Genomic DNA, 14,734 nt, shown 5'->3' with positions numbered 1-14,734 from the left:
ACTATTTCCTATGTCTGACATAGCAATAAATAAGTTTCTTCCCTGTAACAGTATAAGACTGTGAAATCTATAGTATGTATTATCATAAATAAGTAGAACGTGATGAGCAACTGATAAACAAAAATCCAAATTATTGTTCACAGGCACTGTACTAGACTAAGGCTTAGTCTCTGAATATATATCATTTTGATAGTAACAAACTCATTTTAATTGAAAAGCAGACCCAGAGAGACCAGAGATTCAGAACCTGAGAAAATCTAGACTTGATTCATTTAAGGACACTGCAGAGAAGGCTTGGCAATGGGCAAAATATTGTGGTTCAGGGACTGTGAGACAGACTAGCGCTGTAGATAATGACAAAACTATTTTTCTCCAAAACATAGAACTTTCAGGGTATAACATACACCCTGTACTATTTTGACAGCTGGTTAAACTGGCTCTAGTCTCAACCTCAAAGACATCGCTTAATGGTTTAAGTTTCCACAGGACCAGTGGGTTTGCAATGGTGTGGAATCATTACCAAGACACATACAGGGGCTTTCGATCAGCATCTCTACCTCTGTTGAGGTAAGCAGTAGGTAGACGGCTGGTTGAAGCATTTTCTCATCATCTGGGTTTGAATCTCAAAATGGCTACTCTCTTCTCCCATTCTCAGCATCCCCTATTACACTGCTGGCATATTGCCAAATAAGTCTTTAAACAGTACTCACTCACATCTGTAACAATCATTTAGACAGACATATCATTCCATTGTGATAATGATCTGTATGTAATATTTTTCTGTTCAGCTCCATTTAGCCAAACCCAGAATGGTTCCCGCTGATCGTTCAGCTAATCACAATATATCATAATGTCTGTCAGGCTCTGCTTCAAACACTGAGTACTAGACATATTTCATCATTAAAGCCTCAATTTGAAAAATCAGGTCAGTGCTGACAAATGTGTTGGGAATGTAGCATTGCACATACCAGATGGTGGTCAGCTCATTGTTTAAGCAGACTAATTCTGTGTTCTTTCTTGTGATCAAGAATTGAAATCAAGAATTTAAACCAAGAATTTAAAACCAAGACTTGTTCTAGGTTTCTTTTGGATTTGTGTGGACTGCTGTGTAGATACACCTTATTTAAATCAGGGGTTCAATTTTTGTTAAAAGTCACTTGCAACATGGCAAGTGACTTTAAGAAAGTAACTTGGCCTGATTAATTTTCCACTTGCCTTGATTTTATACAATGAACATGATGATGTCACTATGAACGAATAAATCAACATGGTATTTGATATCAATGTTTACTGGACTAATTATTGAGAAGTGATAAATAGCTAAGAAAGATAACTCTACTTTGTAAAAAAAAGAAAAATTTAATGGATACATTCTGAGATATGAAACGCAAGTTTATTTGCAGTTTGAAACTTGAGGTGGAAATTTTTTCGTAGCCCACAGACAACTAAGATACAAATATTTGATTGTTCGGGGTGTTGGGTGATGGGATGTTATAACCCATGTTTAAGTCCGATAATTGCATTTCTTGGACTAAAAGTCTCTCCAGACCAGACAATCCAGAGCACTTCATTGACCACCAAGATCCGGGGTAGAAAAGATTTTGAACTACCCATGCTTGCCACAAAAGGCGACTATGCTTGTTGTAAGAGGTGACTAACAGGATCAGGTGGTCAGGCTCCCTAACTTGGTTCACACGTCACTGGTTCCCAGTTGTGCAGATTGATGTTCATGCTGTCTGGTTCAAACTCGATTATTTACAGACAACCACCACATGCTGGAATATTGCTGGATGCGGCATAAAACTAAACTCTCTCACTCAACTCATCACTTCATCGAACTGAAAACCTGAACTTTTACACTTTTAATTCTAACAAGCATAAAGGCTCCTTACCTTGATCAATGGCTACTGAAGATGAATTCTAACCAGGATATAGGTTCGTAGCCTTGATCAATGGCTACTGAAGACCAAATCTAACCTAGACATCCATAACACCTACCTCATGCATTACAACAATAACAGAAAAACTATATGGATAACAACTTACTTTATTTCAGGAATGCGACATTTCTATACCGATTCTTGTACCATTATCAAGAAGAATGGTACAAGAATCTGTATTTTGAAATGTCGCAATTGCAAAAATCTGCTTCAAAATGGTTGTGTTGCTATCCATGAAGTTCGTACAGATCTGGGGCCCTGTTTCACAAAACTCTCATAAGCCTAAGGTCTCGTAACTTTTCTCGTAGCATTCTTACTTCCTATTTTACAGTACAGGGCCCCGTTTCACAAAACTCTCGTAAGCCAAAGATCTCGTAAGTTTTCTCGTAGCCATTATGCCTCCTACACTGTAACATAAGATACGAATGCTACGAGAATAGTTACGAGATCTTAGGCTTACGAGAGCTTTGTGAAACGGGGCCCTGTACTTTCCAAATGAAATACCACCCAAAGAACGTATCAATACATGTCACACTAATCTGGTGATGATATGATATGTACACTGACACCTAATCTGCACTATACTAATCAATTCATATCACACTCAAATGACCACTAAAGTCTGATTTTTCATATCATCAGGTGCCAATCAGAGACATTCATTTTGCCCAGCCTCTTAGTCTTAGTCTGGGCTGACACCAAATCCTGGTTCGGTTCCTTACATGTCACAACTTATGAAATCTAGGTTCAATGGCAGTTCATATGATAAAACTGACAACTATGCCCATTGACAAGTCTGGTCAAGAGGTCAACAGTGAGTGAGTGATTGAGTGAGTTTAGTGTTTATGCTGCATTCCCCAGTATTCTAGCTATATGGCAGATCAAGAGGACTAAAAATGCCCAATATTTCCCTAATCTTATCCATCTGATTCTAAACATTCGTCACAGAAGAAAAGTTAAAACATTCTGGTGCAATAAGTCACATACTCTAAGCTGACACTTTGTCCAGCCAAATTCTCTCCTTTACAAGTTTTGATGTCTTGGGTGTACTCTGCCCCTTGAAAAAAATATGTAACTTGTCTGCGTATAGGTTGTGATGAATCTGTGATGGTTCTTGTTTCTAATAATCTAAATATCTGGTGTGATGGGGTAGCTTAGTGGTTAAGGTGTTAGCTCTTCTTGACGAAGATTATGGTTCGGTTCCTTACATGGCACAACTTATGAAATCTATTTCTGGTATCCCCTGCCACAATACTGCTAAAAGTGGCATGAAACTAAAATCACTAACTCATAAAAATATCAACAGACATGCATCCTCTGCAAATTTCAGTTTGATGTTTCTTTTTATCATCCTATTAGTATTTTAGTCTCCCAAGTTGACTAAATATATCAACAAAAGTCTGACCATGGATTTTGTTAATCAAACATTAATGTTACAGATTTCCATAGATGTAGCTTGAAAGTCCCATGTAATTTCCAGTTTTCAGAAAAACACATGAGAAAACAAACATTTAGACTGTTATCAGTCTAAAGTCCAAAAAGAGAACATTGATTCCCCCAAGACATATTTGTGAGCATAAGGAAGTGACAGTCTGTTAAGTCGCTACAATACAGTTCAGACTAATGCCTCACAATGCCATCAACAAGGAAATCTCAATGCAAGTATAAAGCAATATTTAAAATACTGCATACATGAACAATATTGCATTTGTTTCAAGCTATGATACTAAAAATATTATCACCTCAAGTTGTGGAAATTGTGACCAGATTGTATAACTTTGTAAATCGTGACCAAATTCCCTTCAATATTACAAATAACACAGTTAAACACTTTTACTTTCCTGTAATGTTTTCTAAATAACGTGAATTCAAAATGAAACCAAAGTCGTGGACAAAATGTTTCGTTATGTCTTATAAACATAGAATAATTGTCCAGCTATCGATCTATAACGAATAATATACGGCCATATTACGATCAAAGAATGTTACCCTAACCTGCAGTTACATTAAAATATAGCCGAGTGTATGCATCTTGTGAAAACACTGAGACTGACACTGACTGTGCGGGTTTTGGTTATTATGTCTGCCTGGTAACGCGAATTATGACAAAATGTCCTTGTGTCGTTCCCTGTCACACTCGCCAACACTCGGCTCTCGTAATCAATGCTTTACATACGCTATTTGTTGCAAATAAATACGTTTTAACATGCAAGAGTGGTGGTCGGGCATGGATGCATGAATCCACTACCCCAAAAGAAATTCTTGAGGAACATGGAGAAAATTCTACGCTGCCATGTTTTTCGTCAGAATCTGCATCAGCAACCGAAACATTTCCGCTTCTAATTTATAGAAGATAACACAATATACGATAGAATAAAGCAGATATTCTTTAAAAGAAAACAAGTACCTGATGCCGCAGAGGCCATTGTGAGGAACCACGGGAATCTGTCGTTCCAAACAAAATATTTGGCCCTATCTCTTGGTTTCCTCCATTTTTCTGGTAAACCTACAAATATCGCATTTTCATCCGGGGCTTTCTGATCGGTACCATTCTTTGGTTTTCAGACCTTTTCAAAATCAAGGTCAATAGATACCACAAAATCCACTCAAAATTTGACATGTATAAGGAAATATCGGCAAATATACAGAATTTTTGCATATGTTGCCAATTAAAATTGAAATTCTTGCAAAAATATTTATGTAGAATATTTTATCGTAAAAATATAATAGGACAGTAGATAGGCAAATAAATATTGATGGGAGTTTCTTCAATTTAAGGGATGATATTACACATTAGCGCTGATTTTATTTTTGCAAATATTTTAATGTTTATGTGGCAAGCAAAAAAAGGCTTTCGCCTTCAGCCCGGAACTGTTTTCAGCGCGCAGCTGCACTGAGACTGAAAACATGGCGGAAAGTCGAATGAACCTGGCGACTCTGCAGCAGCGAGATCCATATATTACTGAAATAGCAGACACTGCGTCGCAAGTTGCGTTATATTCGTTTAGTTCTAAGAGTAACGAATGGGTAGGTATGCTTGTCAGTAACATGAATGGGTGTTTAACAGTGCATTTAGCGATTCTCTTATCTGTCTGAAATCGTTTCTTGTTTACAACTAACGTCGTCTGCCAAAGGGGAAATGCAAACTCCCGCCTTGCTCCTACACTGCTATCAGAACAAAACACGGTCATGGCCGATTCACCCCAGTCTTGGCATTTGCGTCGCAATGCAACTCGGTTACAAGTGAATAGATGCCGGTTTAAGCAGGGGTGCAAATTATGTCATTATAATTCTTTTTGCGTGGCTGCAGTAATTTTAGGTTGGGAACTAAGTAGAGGAGCTTTATGAAAACTGAGACAATGTCAGTAACTTTACTGTCTTTTTATTGATAAAACAAATACATGAAAGTTTCCAGGAATGTAGTTTAGTTTCTAATTATGCTGATAAATGGCACATACAATTATTTGATTACATGGAAACTGTGCTGACCAATAAAAGTGTCGACCACAGTATGACAGTAAATGTGCTAAATGTGACTTTTATACTTGATATATATTATGATCGTTCTATGTTCATTGTAGTTTCTTTATTTGGAGAGGGAAAGTAATGTGTCAAATTAAGGAATTACACTTGATGTGAAAAAGGTTGCAATATGATTTTGTTCATGAATTAATATTAGGCAGTAACCAACAGAGCTGTGATGTTGTATTGTAGTATTGATAATCCTAATACTTTATCGGGCAATAAATATATCGATACTTTTTTTCATGACGTCTTACGTATCGTTCTTAAAATTCTTAATTTTCAATAGAAATTGATGGTTATGCCAGACTTTAAACTGTTACCTGGGTATGAACATATACATTTGTAAAAAAAATAACTAAACATAGCATGTTGTGTTGTGCATCGTATCTTTCCCAAATATTGCAATACATATTGTATGGTGAATTTTCTTTTCGTCACACCTCTTGTAAACAAACCAAACGGTATTTAAACTGAGACTATATTAGCGGCTTTACTGTCTCCTCATTGCTGAAACAAAGTCATTGAAGTAACCAGAAATTAAGTTAACTGAAGTCCTAAGTATGGTAATCAGTAGCACACATTTTTAAGTCAGCACTGCACATTTTGTACAGTGTTAACTATACATACTAATTTTGTCTTGTTTGAATTACAGGATGCATAATCTCATTTCATTGTTATTGGTGAAATGGTTAAGGATAAACCAAGAAAAAGAATAGAAAAGAATAAGAAGTTTATAGGTGGCATCTAGACCTTGATATTTGTAGATTCCACTTAGCGTTTTAAACTCTTTGTGGTTTCCCTTGTATCAACTGGAAATTCTTGGATCTTCTCTTTAGTATGCATTTAGAAGTGGGAAGAATATGAATGCTTGACACAATGGATTTCAGCCTCTTTGTAATGACATTTCATTTTCATTTCTTTGCTGTATCTTGTCATTTCATCAGGTGATTTGGAACATGCTTTTGGCCAGGATTTCTGTCATAAACCTGGAATGGTTTAGAAGTTTTTGTCTATGACTTCTACATCAAGTTATAACTTTTTTTTCAATAGTTCTGATAAGGATTAATTGTCCATAAAACTAAGGGATGCATACATGAGGTATCAACTTACTGTAATGATAAGCATACACGTGTACCCACTCGACTAATAATATTGTATATTTATGATTTTCATACTTGTTAGATAGTGAAGACAAGATGATTCACATCAAAGGTTTGTAAACATCCCATCCATTCAGCTAAAACACATCTAAGAATTCAAAGGATCACACAAATGACAGTTTCCAGGAACAATAGGAAGAGTTAGCAACTCATCCTGATTTGTTTGTTGTCCTGTTTAATCAGTTCCATTTCACACACATATGAAGCTATTCATCAACCATATGAGATGAACTGAACATCATCTAAGATTAGAAAAGATGGATATTCATTGGGTCCATGTTTTTTTTTAAAGTTCATTATCTGTCCCAGTTCTTCCTTAAAATTTATCGTCATTTGCGCTACATAATCAAATAGTTCAAAACTTCTGTTAAACTGGAATGTCTATCAGTACTGTAAGCAAAACATGTGAGTTCTGAGAACTGTCAAGTGTCAAAGGTATCGGTATTGTGACAAAGTTGGCAAGTGTTACGATTTCATGTCAGGACTAAATGATTAGTCTGGTACTCCCTCATAGACCAGGTTTAAAGTATCAGTCACAGTAATGTTTTATACATAACCACGTTGAGATGTCTGCTCTCATTGACCGGACATTATTGCATATAAGGAAGTTTATGATTCCAGTTAAACATGGTACTATCTAATGACATTATTGTGCCCTCAGACTAGTCTATGGTTGAAACTAACAAATATTGCTAAATATCCTAATCAGCTCAAATTCTTACAGTGAGTAGCTTTATGGATAACAACTTTTTTTTAATTCATCCACAAAATGTGTTGCAATGAAGAGGAAAGAAATGGCCCTTAGATATTGTTTATGTCCAACTAAGATATTATCTATAGCTATACTCATTGTGTTTAAAACCTTATTCTGAATTCTACTAAGGACTCTCAATTTGTAAAACTTTCAAGAAGATCAACATCTTGAATGATTTTAATAGACATTATTAAGAAATATTGTAGAATTTGTCTTTAGCAATATCCCTGCTTGAATGAATGGGCTATTTACATTATGTACAATCTTCTGTGAATAGAGTAAAGAGGAGTATATTCTTCCGAGGAGTTTTTCATCGCAGGTTTCTAGTAGATCTCATATCAGTATGTGCCAGCTGCTCGATATGTTTCTTGCTTCTGGCACAGTGTTTTATAGTAACATTTACATCATGTTTGTACTGGTTGGTTTATACATTGTGAGATTGTTTTATTTACTTGGCAACATTCACAGCTCCTTTGCAATTGCATTGCCATCTCTGATCAGTTTAGTTACATTGTCACAGTAGCTCTATGTGTTCATGTTTTCCTGTTTCTTTAGGACATCTGCTATTTTGGTTGTTTTGAAAAGCAAATGTTGAACAAATCTGTTGATAAGCAGGAGCTTGTTTCATGCAGTTAAAATTCAGGAATATTTGCAATGCAGCAGATCAGTGTTATGTACTGTTTGATCAGTAGTTAAAATTGCTGTCTCTGTACCATATGTCCTAAAATAAACATTTGACTTTGAGAGTACTTACCATGTTAACTCCGATATCCTTTTCTGTCTGTCATATCATGAATTTCCAATTTTTCTCAATAAGTTAATAAACAAGTTAGATATTTGAGTATTGTTTTCGAACTGTCTTCAGGATTAGAGTATAATTTATATTTTCACTTGTCTGAAAATATTATCGACCACAGAGTTGCTATCTTCCTAATGGTAAAAGCAGGGATTTACCTTAGGGCTTATGCTCATAACTCTCATGGTTCCCAGACACTTATTATTTGTAATATGTTTTGAATTGTATAATGTTGTTTAAATTCAGTTATTGTTATTGTATTGTGTATCATGATCATCACATTGTTACAATAATTAAATTGCAAACGATACCTTAATCTAGTCTGCTAGTAGCAGACTCAGTGATAACTTATTGTTAATAGTTGAAAATTTATACTTTTTCTGCATCCTTCCAGACTTGCTATTAAATAATGTTGCATCCATTGTTAATTTTTATGCGTGTAAGGTGCAGGAATTTGCGTCCTGCAAATCCCTGGTAAATGAGGCAGTTAAAGAGGAACTGTCAGTGATCCTTTGGTAGGCAGACTGCGACTTCAGCTATTACCCTCAATGCTGATTCAAGAAAAACTTTGGTTTGGTAGGTTCATCTAGTAACAAACCATAAGTGAGCACTAAGACCTATCGAAAGTGACATATAGACACTAACGCAGGCTACAGAACCACACTTTTGCACAAACTAGGTTTGTAATTCTTTACACATGTGTGTTTAATTCTGAACACAGTTGTCTATCATAGAAATGAAATATTTCATATTGATCATTTATATATTTATGATGTGTAATAGTCTATATCTGTCTTGCTATGCATTTTGTTATGGATATTTTAGATTTATTTTGACAAATAATTTTGCTTAGTGTCTATTTACAGTTGATTTTAAAGAAAGAAGTAGTCCAAGGGAGATAAACCACCAAAACTAGCAGTACCTGATACAAGTTTGATATAACAAAATTAATGGTTTGTGATTACTAGTTTGAACTTGTTCATGAGAGTCTGCTGAGGAAACACATTCTGAACATTCTGTTTCCCTGCCTTCCTTTAGCTGGAGCTGAAGACTGATTATGTAGTTTGTCATTATATATTTAATATCATTTACCAAGTTGACGGCAACTGACAACTGTCGTTAGAAGCTGACATCAGATATGATTGGTAGGTTGTATGTAGAAAGAATTATATGGATTGTTTTAATAATCAAATCTGAACATAGTGTTATATATAAGTTGTGATAAGTAAACACGCAACATATGATTAGATATACGTTTTTGAGCCTCAGTTTTTTGCTCATTAAGCCAGTTTGTTGAAGCACCCTGAAAATGTTGAGGTTTTGTTGTCTGTGCAATGGCCTTATCAAATTTAAAGTTTGGTTACATAAATAGTCATATTTACATAAATAATCTTTGAAGAAGAAGAACAGTTTGCAAGCAGTGTATCATGGAAGTTAAGGGTTAGAATGTTATCACTCCCATGGCGTAAATACAGAATCAGTATTTAAGTGAAAAATGACTGAAGACGTGCATATATTGATAGCGCTATATACCCTGAACAGATGTACAGCTCGAACTGATGATTTTATTGCCTCCCTTTGTTGGATTTTATCCAATCATGTGTCTGCGCTGGGATGTTGAGCATACCAGTCACAAGTCACTTTCGCTGTTTGAATTATCTAACTGATTAAACGTGGCAACATAATAATATATTGTTGTAGAGGTTCGCTGAAGGAGGTAGGAGTTCTTGCATGTATTTTTAAGATTTCAGACCTGTCTATTTGTCTGTATGTGTTCTCCCCAAAACTGAGTGACGCTGTGACCAAATGTTCGCAGCTATGACCACTGTCTTTGTTGACACTGGCAAGCTCAGTTGTAAATGGCAGCTTATCTGACTGACTACCATGAGAATGTGAAGCCAGCAAAGGGAGGTAATAAAATCATCCATTAGTATCAACTGTCAGTTCACCTGATAAAGGGATCTAGAATGACCCCTTAACATTGTGAGGAAAATATTCAAAAAGATTAATTAAAAATAAACCTGCCCATCTACAACAACTTCTAAATGCCACCAAAAGTCTTCATAGAACTGTGGTATTCCATTCTCTGATATCTTTTGAAATGCACTTGTTACTGATAACACAACCGTTCAGTCTCTTATAGTGTTTATGCTGGTATGAATGTTACGCCTCGTTACATCTTCTGAGAGAGTAGTTTGTATGCATTATTTATCCAGGCTGCTAAACATCATTATATACTGTGGTCAAGGTATGGTGATATTGATGCAGCTGTCAGTAGATCATGAAACATGCATACAGGTAGTTTACTGGTGTGATTGATGGCGCCTCAAGAATATGGTTTTATTGTTTAGTGCTCACCTGTGGCATGTGAACTGTATACAGGAAGGGTATACTAAATGCATCATATGTCAGTGATGTTGATTTTTGGATTCTAGTAGATGTATAATAAGTATTATTGATATTAACATGTAGCCAAAAGTCGTTCATATTGATTAATGGGTTTTTATGAGTTTTGAAGATCTGAAATCTGACTCTTATAGATTAACAAGGAAGATTAATTGCATTTTTTAGGAGTTACATCAATATATGTCTGTATAATGGTTCTTCACTGAAAATGTGGCAGCCAAATTCTTGGTTCCTTGCCCTACCCCAATGAGATAATGAGAACTTCAGAAGTATTTGAGATTACAATGACTGTAAACTGTAATTATAATTATGCAGTTAAGGTAAGCTTTACAACACGAAAACATTGTGTCAGAAGTAATTTTATTTAGATATTTTAGTTTTGTACCTTTGGCTGGATTTTGCTGAGACCTGTGACTAAATATTGGCCAATGTCAAGTCTATAACATCTATAATATGGGCATGTTTTCTTCAAAATACCTACAGAATAATATTCTACAAGTTAGATAACTTTTGATTTCATTCCAATTCAGTTGTTCCAAGTTAAAACAAAATGTTTGGCTTTCAGTTTTACAGTTACAAAGCTGATTTCTAAAACTGTTTCCTCATTTGTACATAATATATGCACCCTCTATTTTTCTGCATAATGTTTATTAATATTGAAATCATTTGATAAAGAACATCAACAAACAGTATATCACTTTCATCATAGGAAACTATCCATCTAATTAAAAGGATGTACAAGAATTCAGGTGAGCAATATGTACAGGTACATTAGCTATTTCATATAATTAATTATTCATTCTAGTTTTGAGTTCAATTTAAACATCTTATCACAGTTGTCAGTACAGATTCATGATCAAAATAATAAGTACTCACCATATCCATTTTCAGACATCTTAGTATTCCACGATTTCACTGAATTAAAACTTTGTTATGACTGACATACCATACCCCTGTTAAACACGGTTATGAGGAACAGTCACAGGGCTTGTAATGTTGTTAGAGTAAGCTCCCTTGCCAAATGACTTGCTCATATTGCTCATTAGCTAGTCAGGGGAGTAGGAAGTACTTAGTGCTAAACACTTCCATCCCAACCACATGTGTTTACAGGTGGCCAGTAGGATCTGGTTACTGATTATGTAGCTTGGTATAATTATGGTGTGGCTCTCTCCTTCTGTTTTGGTCAGTCATTCAAGACCATGTTATATGTTATTCATATTCACTGTTGAATGAATATGATAATTTAATGGCTGCCCATTTTAGAGTCTGGAAGAGGCAAGGTTTTCTTGCACACTGCTTTTTATCACATAGCCTTATAATGGTGAATATACTGTGTGTTTTTACAAAGGCTTAGTAAAGACATTTAGGCTAATCTCTTACACATGTAGGATAATGTGTCTAAAAACAAGACACAAGGGAATGAGTATTTGTGATAGAATGAATGGTGTCAAAAGAATCCAGCAAAGACTGAATATTGAATTCCTGTTCACTGTTAGAATCATCTGACTATTGGGAGCATGCCAAATTGAAAATGATGTGCAGTTTCCAACTGAACCAATCCCATGGTAGAAAAAAGTCCAGACCATCCAAATAGTTTGATTTGTTCAGCTTCAGACAGGATGTTGAGAAATATTATAGTCTGATGGTTCAGGGGATGGGTCATACTAATATCGTGTGGAGTCTATTTATAGAGAATTAAGCAACTTGGAACTAATCATGTTGACGGTGCCTCTTTGTTGACTCACACCATTGTGCAGCACAGACACAATAAACTGGAAATGTTGCTTTACTTTGTCACTTTGATGATGGTATATGGGGTTTTAGGGACAATTCTTAACTCATCCTCACTTCTTTAGTTTAAAGCCAAAACATGTTTAAAACTGTGTGGGAAATAGTTTCAAAACTTTGTTAGCTAGTTGGGCCCACAAAATAATTCAGTAGCCCAAAATTTGAAGGTAGCAACTAAGCCACTTAGCATATTACAAAAATAGTTGAAAATAAGATATTGTTGGCGAGACACAAGTTTCATCATTAAGCTGACAATATGATGAACATTTTTATACAACATAATCTTGAATGATTTAGATGTGTATTTTAATTTAAAAAATCTCATTAAGTGATCTGTAAATTTACAAAATGATGCGATGAAATTGCACAAGCTAGTCAGGCCAGTGACAGTGAAGATTTACTGGCCCAGTTGGATTTATTCAAGCCATGGGCTAACTGGTTAGTGATTATTTCACACAGTGTTCAAGGCATTTTCAGTTGATTTTAACATATGGAATTATCATAAGTTATTATTATGACCAAATGACTGTTTTAGACAAATCACTGAAAAATGTTAATAAGATAGTTGTTATTAAGGAAAATTAGAATGTTCAGATTAAATCAGGTAATTCTCATTGTGTGGTGAACATCATTTGGAGAATGTATTTAAAAATATCCTCTTTTGCTTTAGGGGGCTGTAAAAAAGGCAACCTTGAGTAATTACAGGATCAGCCATATGCCGTTTAAGTGAAGGCAGTTCATAATTGGTATGATAATAATCCACCATGATACATAAGTTCAAGAAACTTTGTTTCAATGTTTAACATGAATAACATTGCACGTTTTACATTTTCGGCAGACAGTAACATTTCTTGAAGTGTCAGGATAACTCTTTACTCTCCACAACGACAGTATGTTGTCTGGATGGATACCACAAGATAGTGTTTTTCATTTAGATCTATCATTACTTAGATCCTCAGTGTGGTCACTCAGTTTGTGGACATGTGAGGCTATTCACTGTCAGGAACAGCTGAAATATACTATGGGAAAGAAAATAGAGAACACATGAAAGGACATGTGTTTCTTTATTTTTTTCTAAGGGTTTTCACAAGCTTAGTATGACATAACTTGTGAAGAAACCTGAAAAAAAATAAGGAAACACCTGTGCATTAATGTGATCACTTATTTTTTACCTCAGTATATGACCTTGATGCAACAGTTTAGTATAGAAAAATGTTCCCCTATAATAGGGATGCCTGAAAAGACTGATAGTAAAAATACCAAATTGTTTGGAAAAAGTTACTTATTCGATATACATGTATTTCTATTATCAATTTTTAGTTAACGATTAACAGTCCTTATGATCAATATCAATGGCCTGCCTTATCAAACAATGGTGATTTTAACACACTTGCATGTTAATTTACTTTATGGCTAAATCTTCTTTTTAATTTTTTTGTAACACAACATTTCGGAAGACTTACAATATTCCCCATTCACTTACACAGATCCCTCAACAAACGAAAATACGTCTAAAACACAAATATTTTTCCTGCATTATGTACGCTTAGAGCATTCTGATCACATGATTACCATTAGCCAATATTTTCACAAGCTGACATCCTTGAATATTGACAAAACCACTATTATTCAGTGTTTCTATAGTCACTCTTCAGGGATTGGGAATGAGAACTTTGACAATGGGCCATTTTCAAGATTGTTAGCCATTTCCTGTATTCTGAATGGGTGACTGTAAACTTCCAAATTTTAATGAATCATTTTTTCATTCTGCTGTGTAAAATGGCCCTTGGCCCCTGCCTTTCCCAATCCCTGACTCTTTAGGCATGCTCAGTATGCCTCACCCTTAAGTGATCATACGGAAAATAGCATTCGGGTACAAACCTTTTCAAGGTAAAAGTTCAAAAGGTATGTACGAATGGTCACTTTCGCGATTGGGTAAGCTGTGTTCTGATTTGTCAGTCTCAAAGTTCACCTGATGCAACCTCCTGCTAAGGTTTGTTAGACTCAGTAGAAGAGTGTAACAAATAATACTGAGGCTAAGTTTACTTAGACTAGCGATCATATTCAATTCTAATGAAACTGACATTCCATGTTACTGAGGCTAACTAAACTCAACTGTTTCTTTGATTAATAGTTCACAATATGAAGCATGGATACACATATACATGCATTATTCTGCAGATATGGCAAGTGTTGAAAACTAGTAGATCAAATGTATTCACTTCTTCAAACTGGCTGTCACAATATATTTAATTAAAACACAAATTAAGTCCAAATTTATTGCCCTACACTAGAATGATTTACTACATTTCAGCCATGTAATTGCACTTGGTCAAAGGTACTGCTCATAGTAAACCAATCTTCA

The 14,734-nt window shown here is 35.1% G+C and overlaps 2 protein-coding genes across 11 annotated transcripts in view; one reads left to right on the top strand and one right to left on the bottom strand.

Annotated features, from left to right (window-relative positions):
* LOC137297056 (muscle calcium channel subunit alpha-1-like) overlaps positions 1 to 4,527 on the bottom strand; it is a 121,235-nt gene extending 116,708 nt beyond the window's left edge. For 4 of the 10 annotated variants that reach the window (XM_067829009.1, XM_067829011.1, XM_067829014.1 and 1 more), the window contains exon 1: positions 4,348 to 4,524. In XM_067829009.1, the coding sequence (XP_067685110.1) occupies positions 4,348 to 4,366 (19 nt within the window). In that variant the 5' untranslated portion in view covers positions 4,367 to 4,524. Of the gene's footprint in view, positions 1 to 4,347 lie in introns of all 10 variants that reach the window. The other 6 variants (XM_067829016.1, XM_067829018.1, XM_067829019.1 and 3 more) reach the window with 3 other exon arrangements.
* Positions 4,528 to 4,838: 311 nt separating this feature from the next.
* Positions 4,839 to 14,734, top strand: part of LOC137297057 (mRNA-decapping enzyme 1B-like) — a 117,486-nt gene continuing 107,590 nt past the window's right edge. The window contains exon 1 of the mRNA XM_067829020.1: positions 4,839 to 4,967. Coding sequence (XP_067685121.1) covers positions 4,848 to 4,967 — 120 coding nt within the window. The 5' untranslated portion in view covers positions 4,839 to 4,847. The remainder of the gene's footprint in view (positions 4,968 to 14,734) is intronic.

The sequence above is a fragment of the Haliotis asinina genome, chromosome 9 (assembly GCF_037392515.1).
Source record: "Haliotis asinina isolate JCU_RB_2024 chromosome 9, JCU_Hal_asi_v2, whole genome shotgun sequence".
Taxonomy (NCBI): Eukaryota; Metazoa; Mollusca; class Gastropoda; order Lepetellida; family Haliotidae; genus Haliotis; species Haliotis asinina.
Note: the sequence above shows the minus strand (reverse complement) of the source record. Positions and strands in the feature narration are given on the sequence as shown.